This window comes from Salminus brasiliensis, chromosome 7 (assembly GCF_030463535.1).
Source record: "Salminus brasiliensis chromosome 7, fSalBra1.hap2, whole genome shotgun sequence".
Classification (NCBI taxonomy): Eukaryota; Metazoa; Chordata; class Actinopteri; order Characiformes; family Bryconidae; genus Salminus; species Salminus brasiliensis.
In genome coordinates this window covers 34,766,065-34,782,953 of record NC_132884.1, presented here as the reverse complement: position 1 = coordinate 34,782,953, position 16,889 = coordinate 34,766,065, and the positions used below count along the sequence as shown (strand labels likewise).

General features: G+C 41.4%; 1 protein-coding gene across 1 annotated transcript; it reads right to left on the bottom strand.

Moving 5' to 3' along the window:
• Nucleotides 1–14,250, bottom strand: epha2a (eph receptor A2 a). The gene is made up of 17 exons (XM_072684740.1): nucleotides 14,100–14,250; nucleotides 13,558–13,625; nucleotides 10,994–11,657; nucleotides 5,428–5,583; nucleotides 4,980–5,312; nucleotides 4,699–4,826; nucleotides 4,374–4,551; nucleotides 4,152–4,254; nucleotides 3,868–3,923; nucleotides 3,360–3,485; nucleotides 2,870–3,055; nucleotides 2,659–2,720; nucleotides 2,343–2,552; nucleotides 2,086–2,235; nucleotides 1,247–1,440; nucleotides 929–1,084; nucleotides 1–810 (listed from the first exon to the last, which is right to left on the bottom strand). Exons 1-17 carry the CDS (start codon nucleotides 14,182–14,184, stop codon nucleotides 702–704), a joined length of 2,964 nt encoding a protein of 987 aa, XP_072540841.1. The 5' UTR covers nucleotides 14,185–14,250; the 3' UTR covers nucleotides 1–701.
• Between the last annotated feature and the right edge of the window lie 2,639 nt (nucleotides 14,251–16,889).

Below are 16,889 nucleotides of genomic sequence, written 5' to 3'. Positions count from 1 at the left end.
TAATGATACAAAATATTTTATTACAACTAAATATTACAGAACATGTACAATATGTTTCATCTTTATAAACACAGACAATAAATAAAAAAACCACAAAATAAATATTAAATAATCCCAAAAAGAGCTGAAATAAGACTTGTAAACATTGTCTCTCATCAGGGTATAGAGTATGCCTTTCAATTCCATTTCTTTTAAGTGAAATTCTCGATATGCTTTCAAAGGTTTGAACATTTCATAGCTAACTAGATCTTAATGTCTATGATATAAATAGGCTAATGCGTTAGTATTGCAACACCCTTAAGTTTAATAGTTGACCATGAACCTGTACTGTAGTGATCCATTCTTTATGTGTGGTTAAGCTGAAATGACAGGACAGGCTAGACCATCCCAAGTACTCTACTTCTGGATCCATTGATTTGGCCAACATTTTAAACCACAGTACAAAACCTGTCCTAGTAATATGTACATTTACAAAAACACGCAGCAAATAGCAAGTAACAATGAGTGAAAAAATAATAGTACAAATATCAGTCTATTTTCAGTCATTATTTAGAGTCCATTGGTCCCAAATGACGTCCAGGAAGGAGAAGCATTGTAAGGTTTCTTCAACCATCAAGTTCAAGTAGTCTGAGCGAGCACAGCTCGGCTGTGCCCGTTAGAGTTTAGAAATTTAAATAGTGCAGCTCTGGTGAATCTGGGTGTCACACAGCGAACACATCCACAGGACCAGTGGGCTCTTGCAGACCCAGGATGCTGTAGGCGATTCTTTTCTGGTGACCTGGCAGCTGTACCCCGATCTTCTTGATGTCCCTAAGTTAGAAAACAAGAGAGGAAAGGTGGGTGAGCTTGGGATGCACAGATTGTAATTTGTTAAGAAGCTGAATTGGTGAATTTGTAACAAAGTTTACTGTTGAACATGTTTACTTACTCAGTCTTCAAGTGCAACACCTGCTCCATGGTTGTGATACCAGCATGAGCAAAAGCTTCTTTATACTGGCCCATCTTCATGGAGTCTAGCCATTCATCCACAGACCTGAAGGGGGCGCCATCGTTTCCACTAGTGCTAGGCAGGCGAATGGACACTCTGAGGAAGTGAATAAATGGATTAATATGAGTCTTAAACAAACATACCAAGCCCTAACACCCCATGTTATCTATCATAACAAAAAACGTAAAAAAAAAAACTCATTATTTTTTATTCTCCTGCGGAAGTTTTAACAGAGGTGTCTCATAATGTGATTCTTACCGTAGGTCAACGTTGGCGATGGCTGTAAGGGACTCAGGGTTGCGCAGCAGCTTGTCTAGCAGATTGACAATGTCAAGGAAGCGTGGGCGTTTGGAGCGGTCCTGCACCCAGCACTGTTGCATCAGCTGGTAGATAGCAGATGGGCAGTCCATTGGCGCCGGCAGCCTGAAGCCTTCATTTATGGACTTCATCACCTGAGACAGAAAGGAAAACCGAGGTCAACTCCCTGCTTTGTAAACTCACGCCCAGTGAGTAATAGAACTTGAGTAAACATCACTGAATACAAACATCCATATACAAATCCAGGAACATATGGTATATACACTATATGGACAAAAGTATTGGGACAGTATTGGGTTCACTCATTGAATCTTTAAAAAAAAGTTCATACTGCTTTTGTTGGACTGTCTCTACTGTTCAGGGAAGGCTTCCTGCTAGATTTTAAAGCATCACTGTGAGGATTGTATTGCATTTGGCCACAAGAATATTAGTGGGGTCAGGGTATTAGATAATTACCACACCACCTCATCCCAAACGTATTAGACGAAGCACCATTATTTCAGAGAATACAGTTCCACTGCTCCACAGCTGAATGCTGGGAGGCTTTATACCTCTCTAGCCCACATCTGACATTAGCCATGGTGCCAATACGTTCTTTATCTGCTGCATTACTTATTTACAGGGAGTAGACAAGCTGCGTGTACATTTGCACATCTAAAGTATTCATTAGAAGGGGTGTCCACAAACATTTGGACATATAGTGTATTTTTTTATTTAGGATGTTTTTAACATGAGTGAGGAGTGTCTTTATAAACATGCTGGGTAAAAAGATGCTGTACCTCATGATTGCTCATGTCCCAGTAGGGTCTCTCTCCAAAAGCCATCACCTCCCACATGACTATACCAAAACTCCACACATCACTAGCTGAGGTGAACTTTCTGTATGCTATGGCCTCTGGTGCTGTCCAGCGAATAGGAATCTTTCCACCCTTAGAAACAGAAAATAATATGTTAGATATTGTTTAAAGTCAGCATTCAGTACATGTACCACTCTAATTTAATGAATGTAGCAACGGTCAGTAATCAAGAGGCTTACAGTGGTGGTGTAGGTGCCCTCGGGGTAGTCTTCCAGCACACGTGATAGGCCGAAGTCTGACACCTTGCACTCCAAGTTGCCATTGACCAGAATGTTGCGTGCAGCAAGATCTCGGTGCACGTAGTTCATGTCTGAGAGATACTTCATGCCTGCAGCAATGCCACCAAGCATGCCCACCAACTGGTAGGATGAAAACTCCCCATCATGGTCCTGAATTGAATTAGAGAGTCACATTAATGTTTGTGATTCATGCAACAGATATTAAAAGAAAAAAAAAAATTAAGAAATCTAATATACTTCATACTGTCAGACCTACCCTAAGGTATTGATCCAGAGCACCGTTCTCCATGTACTCTGTGATGATCATGGCATGTTTGACTGCAAGGCAAAAGCAGTGGAGGAATCCAATTAGAACATGGCAAATAAGTCATCAGACACTTTGTGGAGACTTTCAGTACATGCTAAATGACTCGACTGAGTGGGTGCTTGAAAACCGAGAGCTGTGATGATGAAGACCTTACACGTACATTTGGTGACAACCCCCTCCAGGCGTATGATGTTCTGGTGGGAGAACTGGCCCATGATGCTGGCCTCACTCAAGAAGTCCTGCCGCTGTTTCTCTGTGTAGCCTGGCTTCAGGGTCTTTATTGCGACAGCAACCTCATTGCGCCCAGGCAACTTCAGCAGACCCCGGAACACCTCGCCAAACTCTCCTACAAGATGAGAGAGATTGATGATTTACTCTTCTAAAATGTGTGCAAATTCAATGCAAACTGAAACTCAAACTGCCATAAAAAAATCAGCATGACGTTTTCCATCACAATTTAGGATTAAACTAAATTGTAAAAAAAAAAAAACCATTCACACATTTTAATTGGCTAAGAGATGTGTGTAATCACCAACATAGTCATGGAGAAGCATATGTGTGTGTATATATATATATATATATATATATATATATATATATATATATATATATATATATATATAGGGAGTCATCATCAGTGTGTAACGTACCTGCTCCAATGACTTTCTGCTTGGTAATGTAATTGGGGTGAATTTCGCTGGCAAACTTGAGGATAGCTGTGCAGGGGTCTTCATAGGTGTGTGGGTCAACATAGGTCTTCAGAGGCTGCAGTTTTTCTGTGGCAGAAGGTTAAAGAGCATGTTTACATAATGTAAATAATGTGAGGATGGCTCAGGATGGATGTGACTCTGAAATACAAACATTTGCATGTGCAAGCACTTAACTGGACCAGTATAAATGAGCATCTGGAAATGTCAGTATTAAGAATGTCAAGCAAAAAAAGCTTGTCAATGTAAAATATTTTAGATACATATATGTAGCATATATGATTAAGACATACATTAAGCTTGGACTAAATTCTAGTGCTAATGGTAAAGTCAACAGTGAGTCATGTCTCTGCATAGGCCTAATGCTTTGGATAACCAGTCCAAATAGTATACAGCATTGTACAATATAAGATATATAATAGAAATGAAGTTCAATTAGGATGTTTCATACCTGGACAGGCAAAGTAATTGCCTCCTGATCTCTGCCGGACATGCGAATTCAGCCTCCTGATAACACAAATGGCATGGTCAAAATTACATTTGCACATTATTATTTTTTAATGACATCAAGTTCAGATCAAAGCAGGAATGTAAACAGGAGGCCACTGGGTGGAGAGGGTGAGACATGCAGGGTGCAGGTCCGGGAAATCCTGAACCGATGTTGAGGAGGAGATATGGACAGAAGGACAGAATAAGGAAAGGAGGAAAGAAAAAAAAATTGACGGCGTGTCTAACCTTTTGTGCAGAAGCAAAATGACCACCACGATAAGCAACATGACCCCACCTCCAGCGACGGCGCCCATGACAATACTAGAACTGCCCTGTGTGTGTGACTCCGCTGTTGAACAAAAAACAAGCATGTTGTTAGATACAAATGAAGACTTTATTTATTCTCATTTTCAATATTGATTATTTGGGACCAAAATGGTCGAGACACACACGCAATCATATCCTTACCCAAGGGTAGAGTCTCAAATTCATGCTCTGTGCTGTGGCTGCTGGGATGGCCCTCTGGAGTGAGTGTCTGAACACGAAACACATACTTAGTGCCAGGCAAGAGGTCACTAATTTGGGCAGAGTCCTTCTCCAGCTTCAGAACGGTGTAAGTAGTGACATCCTGCTCTGCCTGGTCCTCCTGAGATACAGACAACAGGAGAAATATTAATAAGCATACCTATTATTAATATTAATATTATTGAGTAGCAAATAGAGTAGCAAATAGACTGTGAGCCTTTGAGGTCAGTAAAGAAGGAATGATCAGAAGAAAAGATGGTGTTCATACCTTCATGCGGTACATAAGCTCATAATGAGGAGAATGGCGGGAGAATGTGCGGTGACCAACAGTCCAAGACAGAGTCAGACTAGTAGGGGTTCGATCCACCACTCTGAGGAAAGTCACCTTAGGAGGATCTGTAATGAGAAACATTTAAGGACCATTATTTCAACTGCTAATGTCCTTCATTGCTGATGTACTCCATCATTGCTTTTCAGTTTCATAAAGATAGAGTTCAATTTCTGTCATGCTGTTCTATCTGTGCATCCAGTTACCCTCAGAAGTCTCACCTGTGAAGTGTAACACGGTCGTAATGCTATCGCTGGCCTTCTGACGACTAAACTGGGACACTCCATTGAAGACTTCCACTGTGAATGTGTAGTTAATGTGTGGCTCCAGCTCGCTGACTGTAACCTCAGGCTCCCGCAGAGCTGTGTGTGCAGGCTCAAACCGCACCCTGTTACCGCAAGGTACACATACCGCTCCATCACAGCGCTCACACCCCACGTTGTAGGTGACATCACTCCTGCCACCTGTGTTGCTAGGAGGTTTCCATGTCAGTTGTAAAGTCCCCAGAATGAGGAGAGAAGTGTACGTCAGGTCTTCTGGTGGACCAGGTGGACCTAAGGGAAAGGAGGATTGTGGGATGTTAGTTAAGGTTACAATGAGCCCAAAGGAAATATTCATCTCTGAATAGGAAAATCTGCAAAGCAAAGGTCTCCAGTTAACATTACTCACCAGAACAGGGGGCAGAGCTGGAGTCTGTGGGGGCACGGTAGAAGCCCTCCAGGCAGGGACACTGGAGTGCCCCAGGCCCTGAGTGCTGGGTGTTTTCCGGGCAGATTTGACACGGAATACCAGAATCAGAGCTCTTGTAATAGCCTGCCTCGCATGCTGAAAAGACAGGAAAGAGAAAGTGGTTAATATATAATTTGTCTAAAAGACAACTGTACAGCATACAGTTGTATGCAAATGTTTGGGCACCCTTGGCCAAATTACACTTTTTAATTTTTTATTTTATTTCAAAGCTTATCAAAAACATTTGATTGGCTCAGTTACTCTGTCTTTGATAATGTGTCACTTCCTATAATTACAATTCACTATAATTCACTATAATTACTTCTGCTCTGTGCCGTTATTTTAATCTCTTTCCTTTCACACATCTACAAAACTTTGTACACAGGAGTGGACTCTACATTCTGAGCATGTAGACATGCAGGTTGAAAAACAGCTTTAGGCCTCAAATCCTTTGCCTTGAATTTCCGTCAACTCCAACACTTCAAAGCTTGCGACTACTTAAGCGACAGAACTGCAGGAGACCACTGTTATCCCCTCTGTCCATCAGAGAAGAACAATAGGTGCAAATGGATTCACACTGGCTGAGTTACGGACAGGATGAATCCATCAACGACGACACAAATCCTCACAACAGGTACTTATCACACCAGGACGGTGGACCCGCAGCGATTTTAGCTTCCAACAAAAGAGAAGCGGTTAAGAGCGTGAGAAGCAACTAACACGTTTAAGCTTGGAATAAAAGAAGGCCGACGGAGAAGCTTTGAGACCCGCAGGTGAGCTATACAGGGCCACGAGGACGTCCGTTGGACAAAACAGGATGCAGGAATTGCGAGTGTGTATAGGCTTTATCCTCTCCTCCTTTCCTTCCTGCACTAAGGGATGAGAACATGCTAGCATAGAGGAACTCTGGAAAAGAGGGATGTGGCGATGCTAACAATCATTAACAAAGAGGATGTTTTTTTTTGGGGGGGGGAGCATGATTCTGGAGCACAAGAACAGTGCGGAGAAGAGGCTGGTGCTGCTACATGTAGTTTTAATGAGCATGAGAAACTCATAGGTCTGCAGAGTGAGGCTGACTATGGATTCTACACAGTGGTGAATCTTTTGAAAGGGTCTGTGACCCCCCAGAGGTCAGTCTTTCAGCCATCGTCTCAAACAAAAGGACGGAGTTTCAGTTTGACGAGCAGTAGGTGGTGCGGGTGTGTGGGTGTGAATAGGCCTGGCGCTTAAGGATTGCTGACAGAAGTTCTCTCGAGGGGATTTTCCGTGGGGGTTTGTGTATTTGCTGTGTGTGTTTGAGCGCATGTATGGTGGGGGTGGAAGGGATGTTCGCATATGAAAAGTAGCCTTCCTTTTCATTTTGTTTGAAGTCGGGAATGAGGGGGAAAAAACTCACCCCGTTTCGTTTCTGGACGTCTCTAAGCTCTCCAAATAACTCAACGTGGATTAAACTATACTTAGAGGCTTAGTTTTCTAAGCTTAGTCCTAGACTACAGCTTTCAATCAATGGAGAATCTCCTTTCAGTAGTTAATATTATGAAGTCCAGGACTAAGCTTAATCCCTTTCTGGGAAATTTTACCCATTTAGTTGAATATAGATTTTTTTTCTCGCACACTGTAGAACAATGACTTCCCATGCAGACTTATGATCACATCCACCCTGTAACACACTCCAAAAGCCAAAACACAACATTTCAATTGTGTAGGCGGCTCAACCGTAATGCTCATTCTTTCTTATGTCATAGTTGGCAACACAAATTGATAGATATAAGCTTTGGGCACAGCAGTGGCTTGGACTCAATGTGGGCGGACGCAGCTACGGCGAACATGAGACACTGTGTGTAGGAAGAGCGAAGACAAATGAGTAAGTCCATTTTTACACCCATAAAACATAGTTTGTGTTCCCTCCCGAAAGTTTGGGAACATGGCACAGATGACTGATGAATCAGATAAGACTGCAATACTACAGACTTTGCCCTCTGAAGTCATATTGTCATAAGCAACGCAGTACACAAAGGAACCAGTCACAGCTGTGTGGGTGGAAGAGTCGGCGGTTAAACCAACAATGCCACCAATGTAAAAGGCCTGAAAAAAATGTGGTAGAGCCAAATGACTAGTCTTGGAAGACCCAGGAATGTGCTCCCCCTCCAAGAAGCTACTGTAAAAGTGCTACTGAGATATTCTTCCATCATTTATCCAGCTCGCTCATTCCCACCCATGTGCTTAAACTCATGAAACATGGACTTCTCTAAAATGCTGTGCAAAGATCCCACAATGACCAATAGGCACAGGGAGAGGATACATGAAGGTAAGAAGTGTCTTCAGTGTGCCGTTTTTACAGTGTGGAACATTATTAAGAAAAGGTAGTTCAGGGGAACTATGAAGGTTTAAGAGATTTAAGCTGAAAAATGTCAATAACTAGTCTTGGCAAGAATATGCCCCCCCCCCCCCCCCCCCCCCAAGTTACTGTGAAAGTGCTACTAAGAAAGAAAAATAAACAAAGCAATCATTTTCTTGCATTATTTATCCACCTGTCCTACTTTGAAGTTGGAGGCACACCTTACACTAGTTCAGTCTTTGTTTATGTTTTTGTTTAAGTCTTATCATATGTTATAACTATGTTATAAACTAGTCAACAATTGATTATAATGCGATTCAGGGAGTAGTACGGTCCATCAAAGGATACTTGATGAAGAAGTGTTATCCTGCCTTTAAAATCAGATATGGACCATGGATAAGCATAGCCATGTCTCTGGGAAAGAAGTAATGCTACCCAGCCATATCACCTCCAAAACTGCCAAACTCAGTGTTCCCCTAAATCCCTGTTCAAATCAGCCACCACCCCCACTCCAGCCAGCTAGCCAATCACAATAGTGCCTTTCCAAGAGTGGCAGGTGGCGATAAGCCTAGAAGAACAGAAGTCCTGCATAGAAAGAGACGCTCGTAAAACTCCAATGAGAACAATGTCACTAGCAACTTTATTGTCTCTCTGTTTGGGGTTAAGCACCTTCTCTTCCAATGAATGCTATGAGGCCTTCTGCTCCAGGGTACTTCACCCAATACCCGAATTAACTTTAATGATTACGTGCCTTTCAAAAGGCCAAATGCTACAAACCATAAAGTGATAAGTGACTGACATAAAAATAAGCATAGTTGGTGAGTAAAAAGCATTCAACGTGACAATGAGGAGTGTTGGAAGAAGAGAAAGCAACACAAAAGGCGGCTGTGAAGTCCGGACTTGCGCTCTCATTCCTGATTTGTGCCATCATTCAAAGATAACAAGACGCCCCTCTCATAACCGCATCCCTCCCCCAGGTCTCGTCACTCAGTCAATCTGCCAAAGGTGGCAAAAAACATTCAAACAGTCTCCTGGAAACGCCGGATTGCTGGAAACATTCGGAATGTACCCTTTCCACAGCATTACATATCACTGAACAATTCCCATTCCCTGATGACCCTTACATCCGTTTCAGGTGCAGACAGTCAGGCCTTGTTAACCAGAAGTCCACCAGAAGTCAAGGTCTCTAGAACATTCCTTCCTGAGCTTGTTACTTAGACTTTTCCATATGCACAGCTGCCCTCATGGCTATTGTATGAGCGGGACCATGCAAGTGGACAATTAATTTTTTAGGACTATATCCATGCATTTTTCCAAACAACTAAACCGGGTATGTATGAATATGGGAATGCGGATGATGTAGATTTCTGATATTTTCATGTACGTATATGCTGATACGGATACATTAACTTTCTAATGCAAGTTTCATTTCTATGCAGTCAACTGAATTTTTAAAAAGCCTCATTGAAGCAATCTGCTCTTCTGGAGTTCATCATATCAAAGTCTTAAAATGTCATCGTTAAGCCACTATCTGCTGACCAATTCCAATATAATGATTCCTTTGGCACTTTTCATTAGTAAGCTCAGGTTATGAGGTTCACTCAACAATCCCCTCAACCCTCCCAAGCCCAGCCTTATCTTTGATATGGTTTTGGGTTGCAGCTGCCCAACATGAAAAAGCCTGCATTTCAACACCACTGAGTTAAACGCATATTTCCCACCACTACAAAAGGCGTCCAAAGAGCTGCAGCCCTCAATTACATGATAACTGACTCAGTGTGACCAGGGTGTGCCAAAAGCCTTCCCTGTAATCTGCGGTGAGGTGTAGTCATAGAAACACACACAGCGAAACAAGGTAGTATTCAGGTAATACTAGGCCTGCCCACTGAGTCACTTCAGCTGCCGGATGACATGAGAATCCATGAATGAGATAAGCCTGGGAACCCTCCCTCCTTTCCAAAGAAATTCCTAAATCATTCTATCATGCTAGCCTGAAGCAGCAAATGCAGTTTATTACCCACCACAAGGTAAAATACCAGTAAAACAAAAGAATGGTTATATAGTTTTACAGTTGTATAGTTATTTTCAAGGGAAGAAGACGTTCTCACGGTTCCACTGGCAGTTCAGGATCCAGTCTGTTCCATTTATCTATTTCCTTTTATCTATGATATCTATAAAACCAGTTCTGCCATCTCTACACACTCCCCCCTCCCGCACAGACACATACTTCTGCACTGGCAACCCGGTATCTTCACGCTTCCTTCCTAAAGCACTAAACACACACGCAGATCGGATGTAAAATGCGAGCAGGTGAAAGGGTGTGGACGAGGCAGACATTCTTTTACACTGAAGTCATGCTCTCTGTCTTCCACACACTCATAAGCGACTCCTCTCAGAACGCTCTGTGGTAAGAATACTACACACTAAGGCATCTTAGCACACACTTGCTCAGAGACACACTCTGGCAGGCCACCCACAAAGCTTTACAGTTGTTCCCCACCATCCAGCCCGCTGACTGCTGCAACATTACAAGGAATTTTGTTTTTTAATTAGTTAAATAGATCCAGTTCAATCTCAGCTGACATGGGGGTTCAACAAAAGATGAAATTCCAGTGATATTCCCTCCACAAGGAAGGCTGCACACTATTTAACAAAAAACTATTTAACTATTTTTTGCTATTTTATCCAGGACAGATTTTAAAAAATGGTTCTCATCCCTAGGTCTGTGGTCTCTGCTCTAACACACTTCAAGGCTGGTATCTTAGGGTTAAGATAATCGTACCTGGTAGAGAGAGTGTTCAGAATGATAGCTGCTAGGTCAATTAAGAATCACCTTTGTGCTAAGTTGTTTTCTGGCAACCCAGTCCTGATTAGTTGGATCAGATGTGATACAGAAGGAAAAATGGCCATACATACAAGGTATGGCTACTATACATACAAATATGTCTCCTAAATGGGCAAGCTAGCATCAAACAGAATACTCTCTCTACTGGTTAATATGGTAACACTAATATGCTTTTAGACTGGGTGTTCAGATACCAGAATCAGTATTGGGAGAAAAGAACACACACACACACACACACACACACACACATATATATATATATATATATATATATATATATATATATATATATATATTTACATAAACAACACAAATCCTCTTACCTTTGCAGGTCTGTCCCACAGCCTGATAGCCGGCTCTGCAGTGGCACTGCCCCACCGGTACCACCCACTCGCCCTCAGCAGTGCAGTACATTCTGGGAGTCGCCTGTCCAGCCACCACCGCATCCTTCACGCATGTTCCCTCCACCTCAGCCAGCGCCCCTGCGGTCACCCTCTCAGGGAAGGTGGCCAGGCTGCGCTGGATGGCTGGGCAGGTGGTGTAGAACACTCTAACCCCCAGGAGAGCCACACAGGCGCCCGCATCCTGGAAGGCCAAGTAGAAGCCTCGTCTGGAGAGTGGCCCAACACTCCGAGTCTCCACATTCACCCGCACGGACGCCCGGCCACCACCCCGGTTCGCAGTCACTTCATCAGGAGCCACTGTGGCAATCTTGCGGAACTGCCCCTTCCGGAAACTGGTGCCCACATCTGTGTCTGTTTCGAACAGGTAGAGGCCGAAGGTCTCCCGGCAGGTGGGAGAGGTGCCGCCGAAAGTGTTGCAGTCACGAACAACGAATCGCAGCTCCACAGAGACCCGTGAGGCTTCGAGCGGACGCTGGATGAAGGTGGTCCGAAGCCAGTTGTCTTGTTCAGAGTCACTGGCCACGTTACACACGCTGTAGGTGTAGAGGAGGGAGCCGTTCACTACTGTCTGGACTATCTCCCACTGAGAGAGAGACAAAGAGAAAGATCAGAGAGTGAGTGAATGAGAGAGAAAGAAAGACTTACTTACAGATACAGACTTTATGGTGCTGTTCAAAAGTTTGGAACTATTGGTTTCTATACAGTAAAACACTAACAGTGTAACTAATCACAGTGTATTGTATTGTAGCAAACTCTATTGCAGCACATTGTATTTTACTGAACATGTGTTTGTAGCAGATTGCATTGTATTGTATTGTGACTAGCATGTTAGCTTGTGGGTAAAATGTTACACTAGGAACACCATACAGCACAGATTTCATTGTAAATTTTATGCTTTTATCATTTTGAATGCTCCAATGGGCTGACATGGAAAATTATCTCGCTAACATTTTTAATAGGCATATTTTCAGGCACTCTTTTTTGGCAAAAAGAAAAATGTCAAATACTGAATTTTGTGAATCTTTACACCTCTGGCAGATTCATGTATACTACTCATATGATGTCAAAATATAAATAGACAATTTGAGTGTAGTAATCTGTCAATAACTTCAACAATCTACATCAAAGAACAAATATGAATGGCAGTGTATATATATTCAACAGATTTTTACAAAGTTAGAGTCATTATCAACATATTTCAGGAAACTGACTCATATTTCACCCCTATTGCTTCCCAGACTTCTAAGCGTAGGTGTGGGAATTACATGTCTTGGCATGTCTTTCACCCGCAGTCTTCTTAGGTGTATCAAAGAGTGCAAAGACAGACAAGCCTCCATGAAATAACAGCCCTCCTCTTTCCCACTCTCATCCCTCTCTTGATGTACAAAACGCCCTCTTTCCTCCATGCACCAAAAGCGCTTCAACAGCGGGTCAGGCCAGGCATGCGGACCTCAAAGGCCTTGTGTGGACACGGTGGCTCAAGAGCTCAGAGAAACAAGGGGTGGCCTCCAACATCAGAAAGAGAAAATGACAGGACTGGTCTCCAAAAGAGTAATTAACCCCTCCTTCCTTCCAGCCTGAGAGTGTGAATGCTTCGAACTTGTCCTTAAACCTGTAAAGCTGTCTCCATGGGGGGGGGGCAAATTTGGAGTGTAAATCTCTCATGAGACCTTGGAGTGACTGGAGGAATCTACGCAGGATTCTCGTAATCCCGACACCTCACCAGAGGCAAAATGGCTCACTCACTGCCCCAACCACATCTCCATTTCCTCCAGTCCCTCAGAAAGGAAACCACATGACTAAAGATAGAGGATAGTATGCTCCCTCTAACACAGGGCTTAGTTGCCTTCTTTTTCCTATCATACATAACTAACTCTGTTAATAGGGTCCAACCAAGGCCGCATTACTATTCATAAGACAAAGTGAGCCATGGAGACCACGGGAATGTAGGCTGGTTTTATATATAACATATAGAGACACAGGATGAGCCGGAACTCATATTCCCTGTCCTCAGTATTAGGGTCTCCGGAGCTAAATATTAAATATCGTTGCTGTCACACACACACACAAAAGGCTTTCTTTAATTGTTCTAAATATTTCACAATAATTGGACTAATAAAATTGCTACAAAATGGCCTGGGATAAAATCTTTTGACATTGACTTCCACTGAAAGTTAAGAAGGTTTTTTCCTCCCCCTATAAAGTTGTGATTTTGGAAATACAAGCAATAATATCTTTAATCAAGACCAACCATCGCAAGAACAAAAGCACTGTATCTGAGTTACAGTACAACACCAAGTTCAACACGAACAGCTGGGAAGCTTATCACTAGATATGAGGAAATGTGACTCACAGGGAGCCAGTGTTTTAGGAGCTGTGGCTGTACCACTGACTCATGGATGTAACGCCTTTCGAAATGTGAAGAAGTGTCCCATGCAATTAGACCAGGGAACTGGACAAGGTCTCAAAAACAGCTGTCTTACCCCTTCTTCATTTGGCGAGGTCAACCAACCCAGCTCTCCTCCAGAGGCCTTCATATCGAGCAGCATGTCTGAAAGGACATTCATTAAGACCATTAGAAAAGGCCATGACATGATACTCCAGAAGCTTCACAGGTCTCAGACATGACATTTCCTGTGACTCAGTCAAAACACCACATTTTAAATGACTCAGTTATAACTTAGCTTGGATTAAACAAACTTTAACTGCTTAAAACAGAAGTAAAAAGTAATTATACAGCTTAAACCTGTGACCAGCTTAAAAGGGGACGGTTGTCAGTACCTCAGTGACCCTACCACTGGGTTTTTAGGCACTGGTAATATACAGAACCATTACAAATCTAATAACCATTACCTGTTTAAATGATTTTAATCTCTAGAATGAAAAAATAAACTCTTAAATACATTTTATATGGCTCTACATAGCACCACAAAGGGTTCCACTAGTCGACGAACCCTATATCGTACTATAGAGACCCTTTTTCTAATAGTGTAGTTTTAAAGAGGTAAAAAAATGGACTACTTACGCTCCTTGGAGTGGATAACAATAAATACGCTGTTAATAAATAAATAGAAGCAGAGTGAGGAGGTCTGAACACGACGGTAATCCATTTTCTGTAGCTTTACTTCTCAGAGCTCCTGTAAGATGTGCCGGTGACTCCGGGGCGCGTGCTCCAACTTTTCCACACTGAGAGCTCGAGGCTCATTCATGAGAACAGGGCGCCAGTAGCCCCGCCCACTTGAGCAGCCTCTGTTCCATATAAGGTGAGGGGCGGGGTCACGGCACGACGGGTGATGCCGGATCTTCCGGCATGTGAGAAATGTGGTTCGGATGTTTGCCTTCAGCTCCTTTATGAGCAGAGCAGAGCTCTCTGTGTCCGGGCTGGGCGATACCGGTCGGTTTCTCTCACTTTCAGTCCGATACCGGGTCATGCAAAAGCCCCAGAGCATTGGACAAAGTGCTGGGCAACATTACTCCAGTAAATGTATAACTATTTCCACTATTTCATCTCTGTATATATATTTGTATATTTGTATTCTGTACTGTACTTTTTTGCTTATATTTCTATATTTTCATTTTTATATTCCATTCTTAACTTAAATGTAACTTATTCTATTTTTATTTTCTTCATTTTTATTTTATTTTTCTTTTGCACTTTTGCACTTTACTTCATTAAGTTAAGGTTTAGTTAAGTTTAAATGTAGATTTTTATTGTATAGCTTGATGTGAGCAGACTGTCAAAAAAGCATTTCACTGCAAGTTATACTGTGTATGACTATGTATGTGACAAATAAAATTTGATTTGATTTGATTTGATTTGAAAAGTGGAGGCATTGTTTGGTATCACCCATACAAAACATATGAGCATATCTATTGACATATATATTATAAAGGATGGGGCATATATTTCAGAGTATATACAGTATGTCATGCAAAACTTTAAAAATGGCAAATTTACAGGAGAAGGAAGAAGCATGTATAACTTTTAATGGAAGTGAATAAAAAATAAGTCATTTGGGACCAAGTCTGTTGGTCTATTAATCATGCAATTGTGACACAAATGATGTCAAAAAGTGAAAATCATGATTTTTTAAATTATTTTTTTATTTGCACAACAGTAAATGTTTGATCTTTATGTATAAATATATATTATATTGAATATTACATAATGTATATCTAAAAAACTATGGGTTACACACAGATATATGTTGACATATTGTGGGTTGTGGGTTCGATTCCCGGGCTCGGCAAGCTGCCACTGTTGGGCCCTTGAGCAAGGCCCTTTACCCTCTCTGCTCCCTGGGCGCTGGAGTTGGCTGCCCACCGCTCTGGGTGTGTGTGTGTACTCACTGCCCCTAACACGTGTGTGTGTGAGTGTGTGTTCACTACCAGATGGGTTAAATGCGGAGGACACATTTTGCTGTACAGTGTACAGTGACAAATACGTGCACCTTTACCTTTACTTATACGTGTACATATATATTACATATATTTCTATATGTGCCAAATACATAAATATTGAATATAAGGGAATTTCACACATTCTAAGATACCGTACGTCATATAGTTAAAATCTATATGTTGCCATATATCAGATTTCTATATGGTAATAGTTATTGTTATGTTAGTTAGTTACTTTTTAGTTACGTATATTAAGGCTTATTTAGCTGTACATGTAAATAAATGTAGTGTATAAAACTGTTAGCCTGCTTATTAACCTCGTTATTAAAATGTGCCATTAATCAGACACATGTTACAGTTCCAATGTTTCAGTGAAGGTGTAGCTCAGTATGGCTTCTACGATTCTACAGTTGGAAATGCAGAGTCTCTACAGTGAAAACCAGTAAATGTTGACAAAAATATTTTGCAACCCTTAACCCTTAATATTGGTGTGCGAAGCAGAGGAAGAGGATAGAAGTAGATACATTTACTTCATCATTTTTCATTTTTTAGCATTTAATGTACATTCAGTTTCATGAAAAGACAAATATTCAGGCTGAAGCCTTAAAGAAAACACCTGATATTGATGTTTTTGTGTTCGGATCGATTCTCAGAAAGGAACAGCAGAATTGGAAGTATCGGTGCCTCAGTATCAATCTGCCAGTCTGCCAGTCTCAATCTGTGTAAATGAAGCAGCTAAGTGGACACTGCACAGTCTGAAAGGAGAATGCAACACAAGTGTGAACGTTTCTCTATTGTAAGCTGCGTTAGACAAGGTTTCAGTAAACTGCGGACTATTGTATTCTACACTATTGTTCAAAAGTTTGGGAGCACTTCTTATACTAATTTTACATATAATAACAATGTATACAAAGCAGGTTTACTACTTTAAATGATACAATAAAATGTACTGTTAGGTACGGTTTTATAAAGGTAGACAATACAAGGAGCTGTTAGTTGAATTCTGTGTTTCTCATAGTTTGGCAACTATGAGAAATATTTATTATACTGTAATTATCTGTTTATGGGACTTTTTGGGAAATTATCTGCCTCAAGATGTGGTTATCACTTTTAAAATATGAGGCGGTATGGATATTAATTTTGCTTTACTTTTATGCTGTCATTTGAGAATTATCTACACTTCTGTTTATCTGTAGTTTATCTGGACACAGAATTGAGTACTGGTTTATTATTCTTTATTTTTTATTCCCTACTAATTACTAATGCTTCTATTTCTATCAATTAACATTCTATTAATTAATGTTTGTACGTATGTACGTGTGTTATTGTTTTCTGTCTAAATCAGGTTGCCCTTTGCTGTTTAGGTACTGAAAAGACAGAATTTTAGAATGGTGTGTGCTTAGAGTGTGAGATT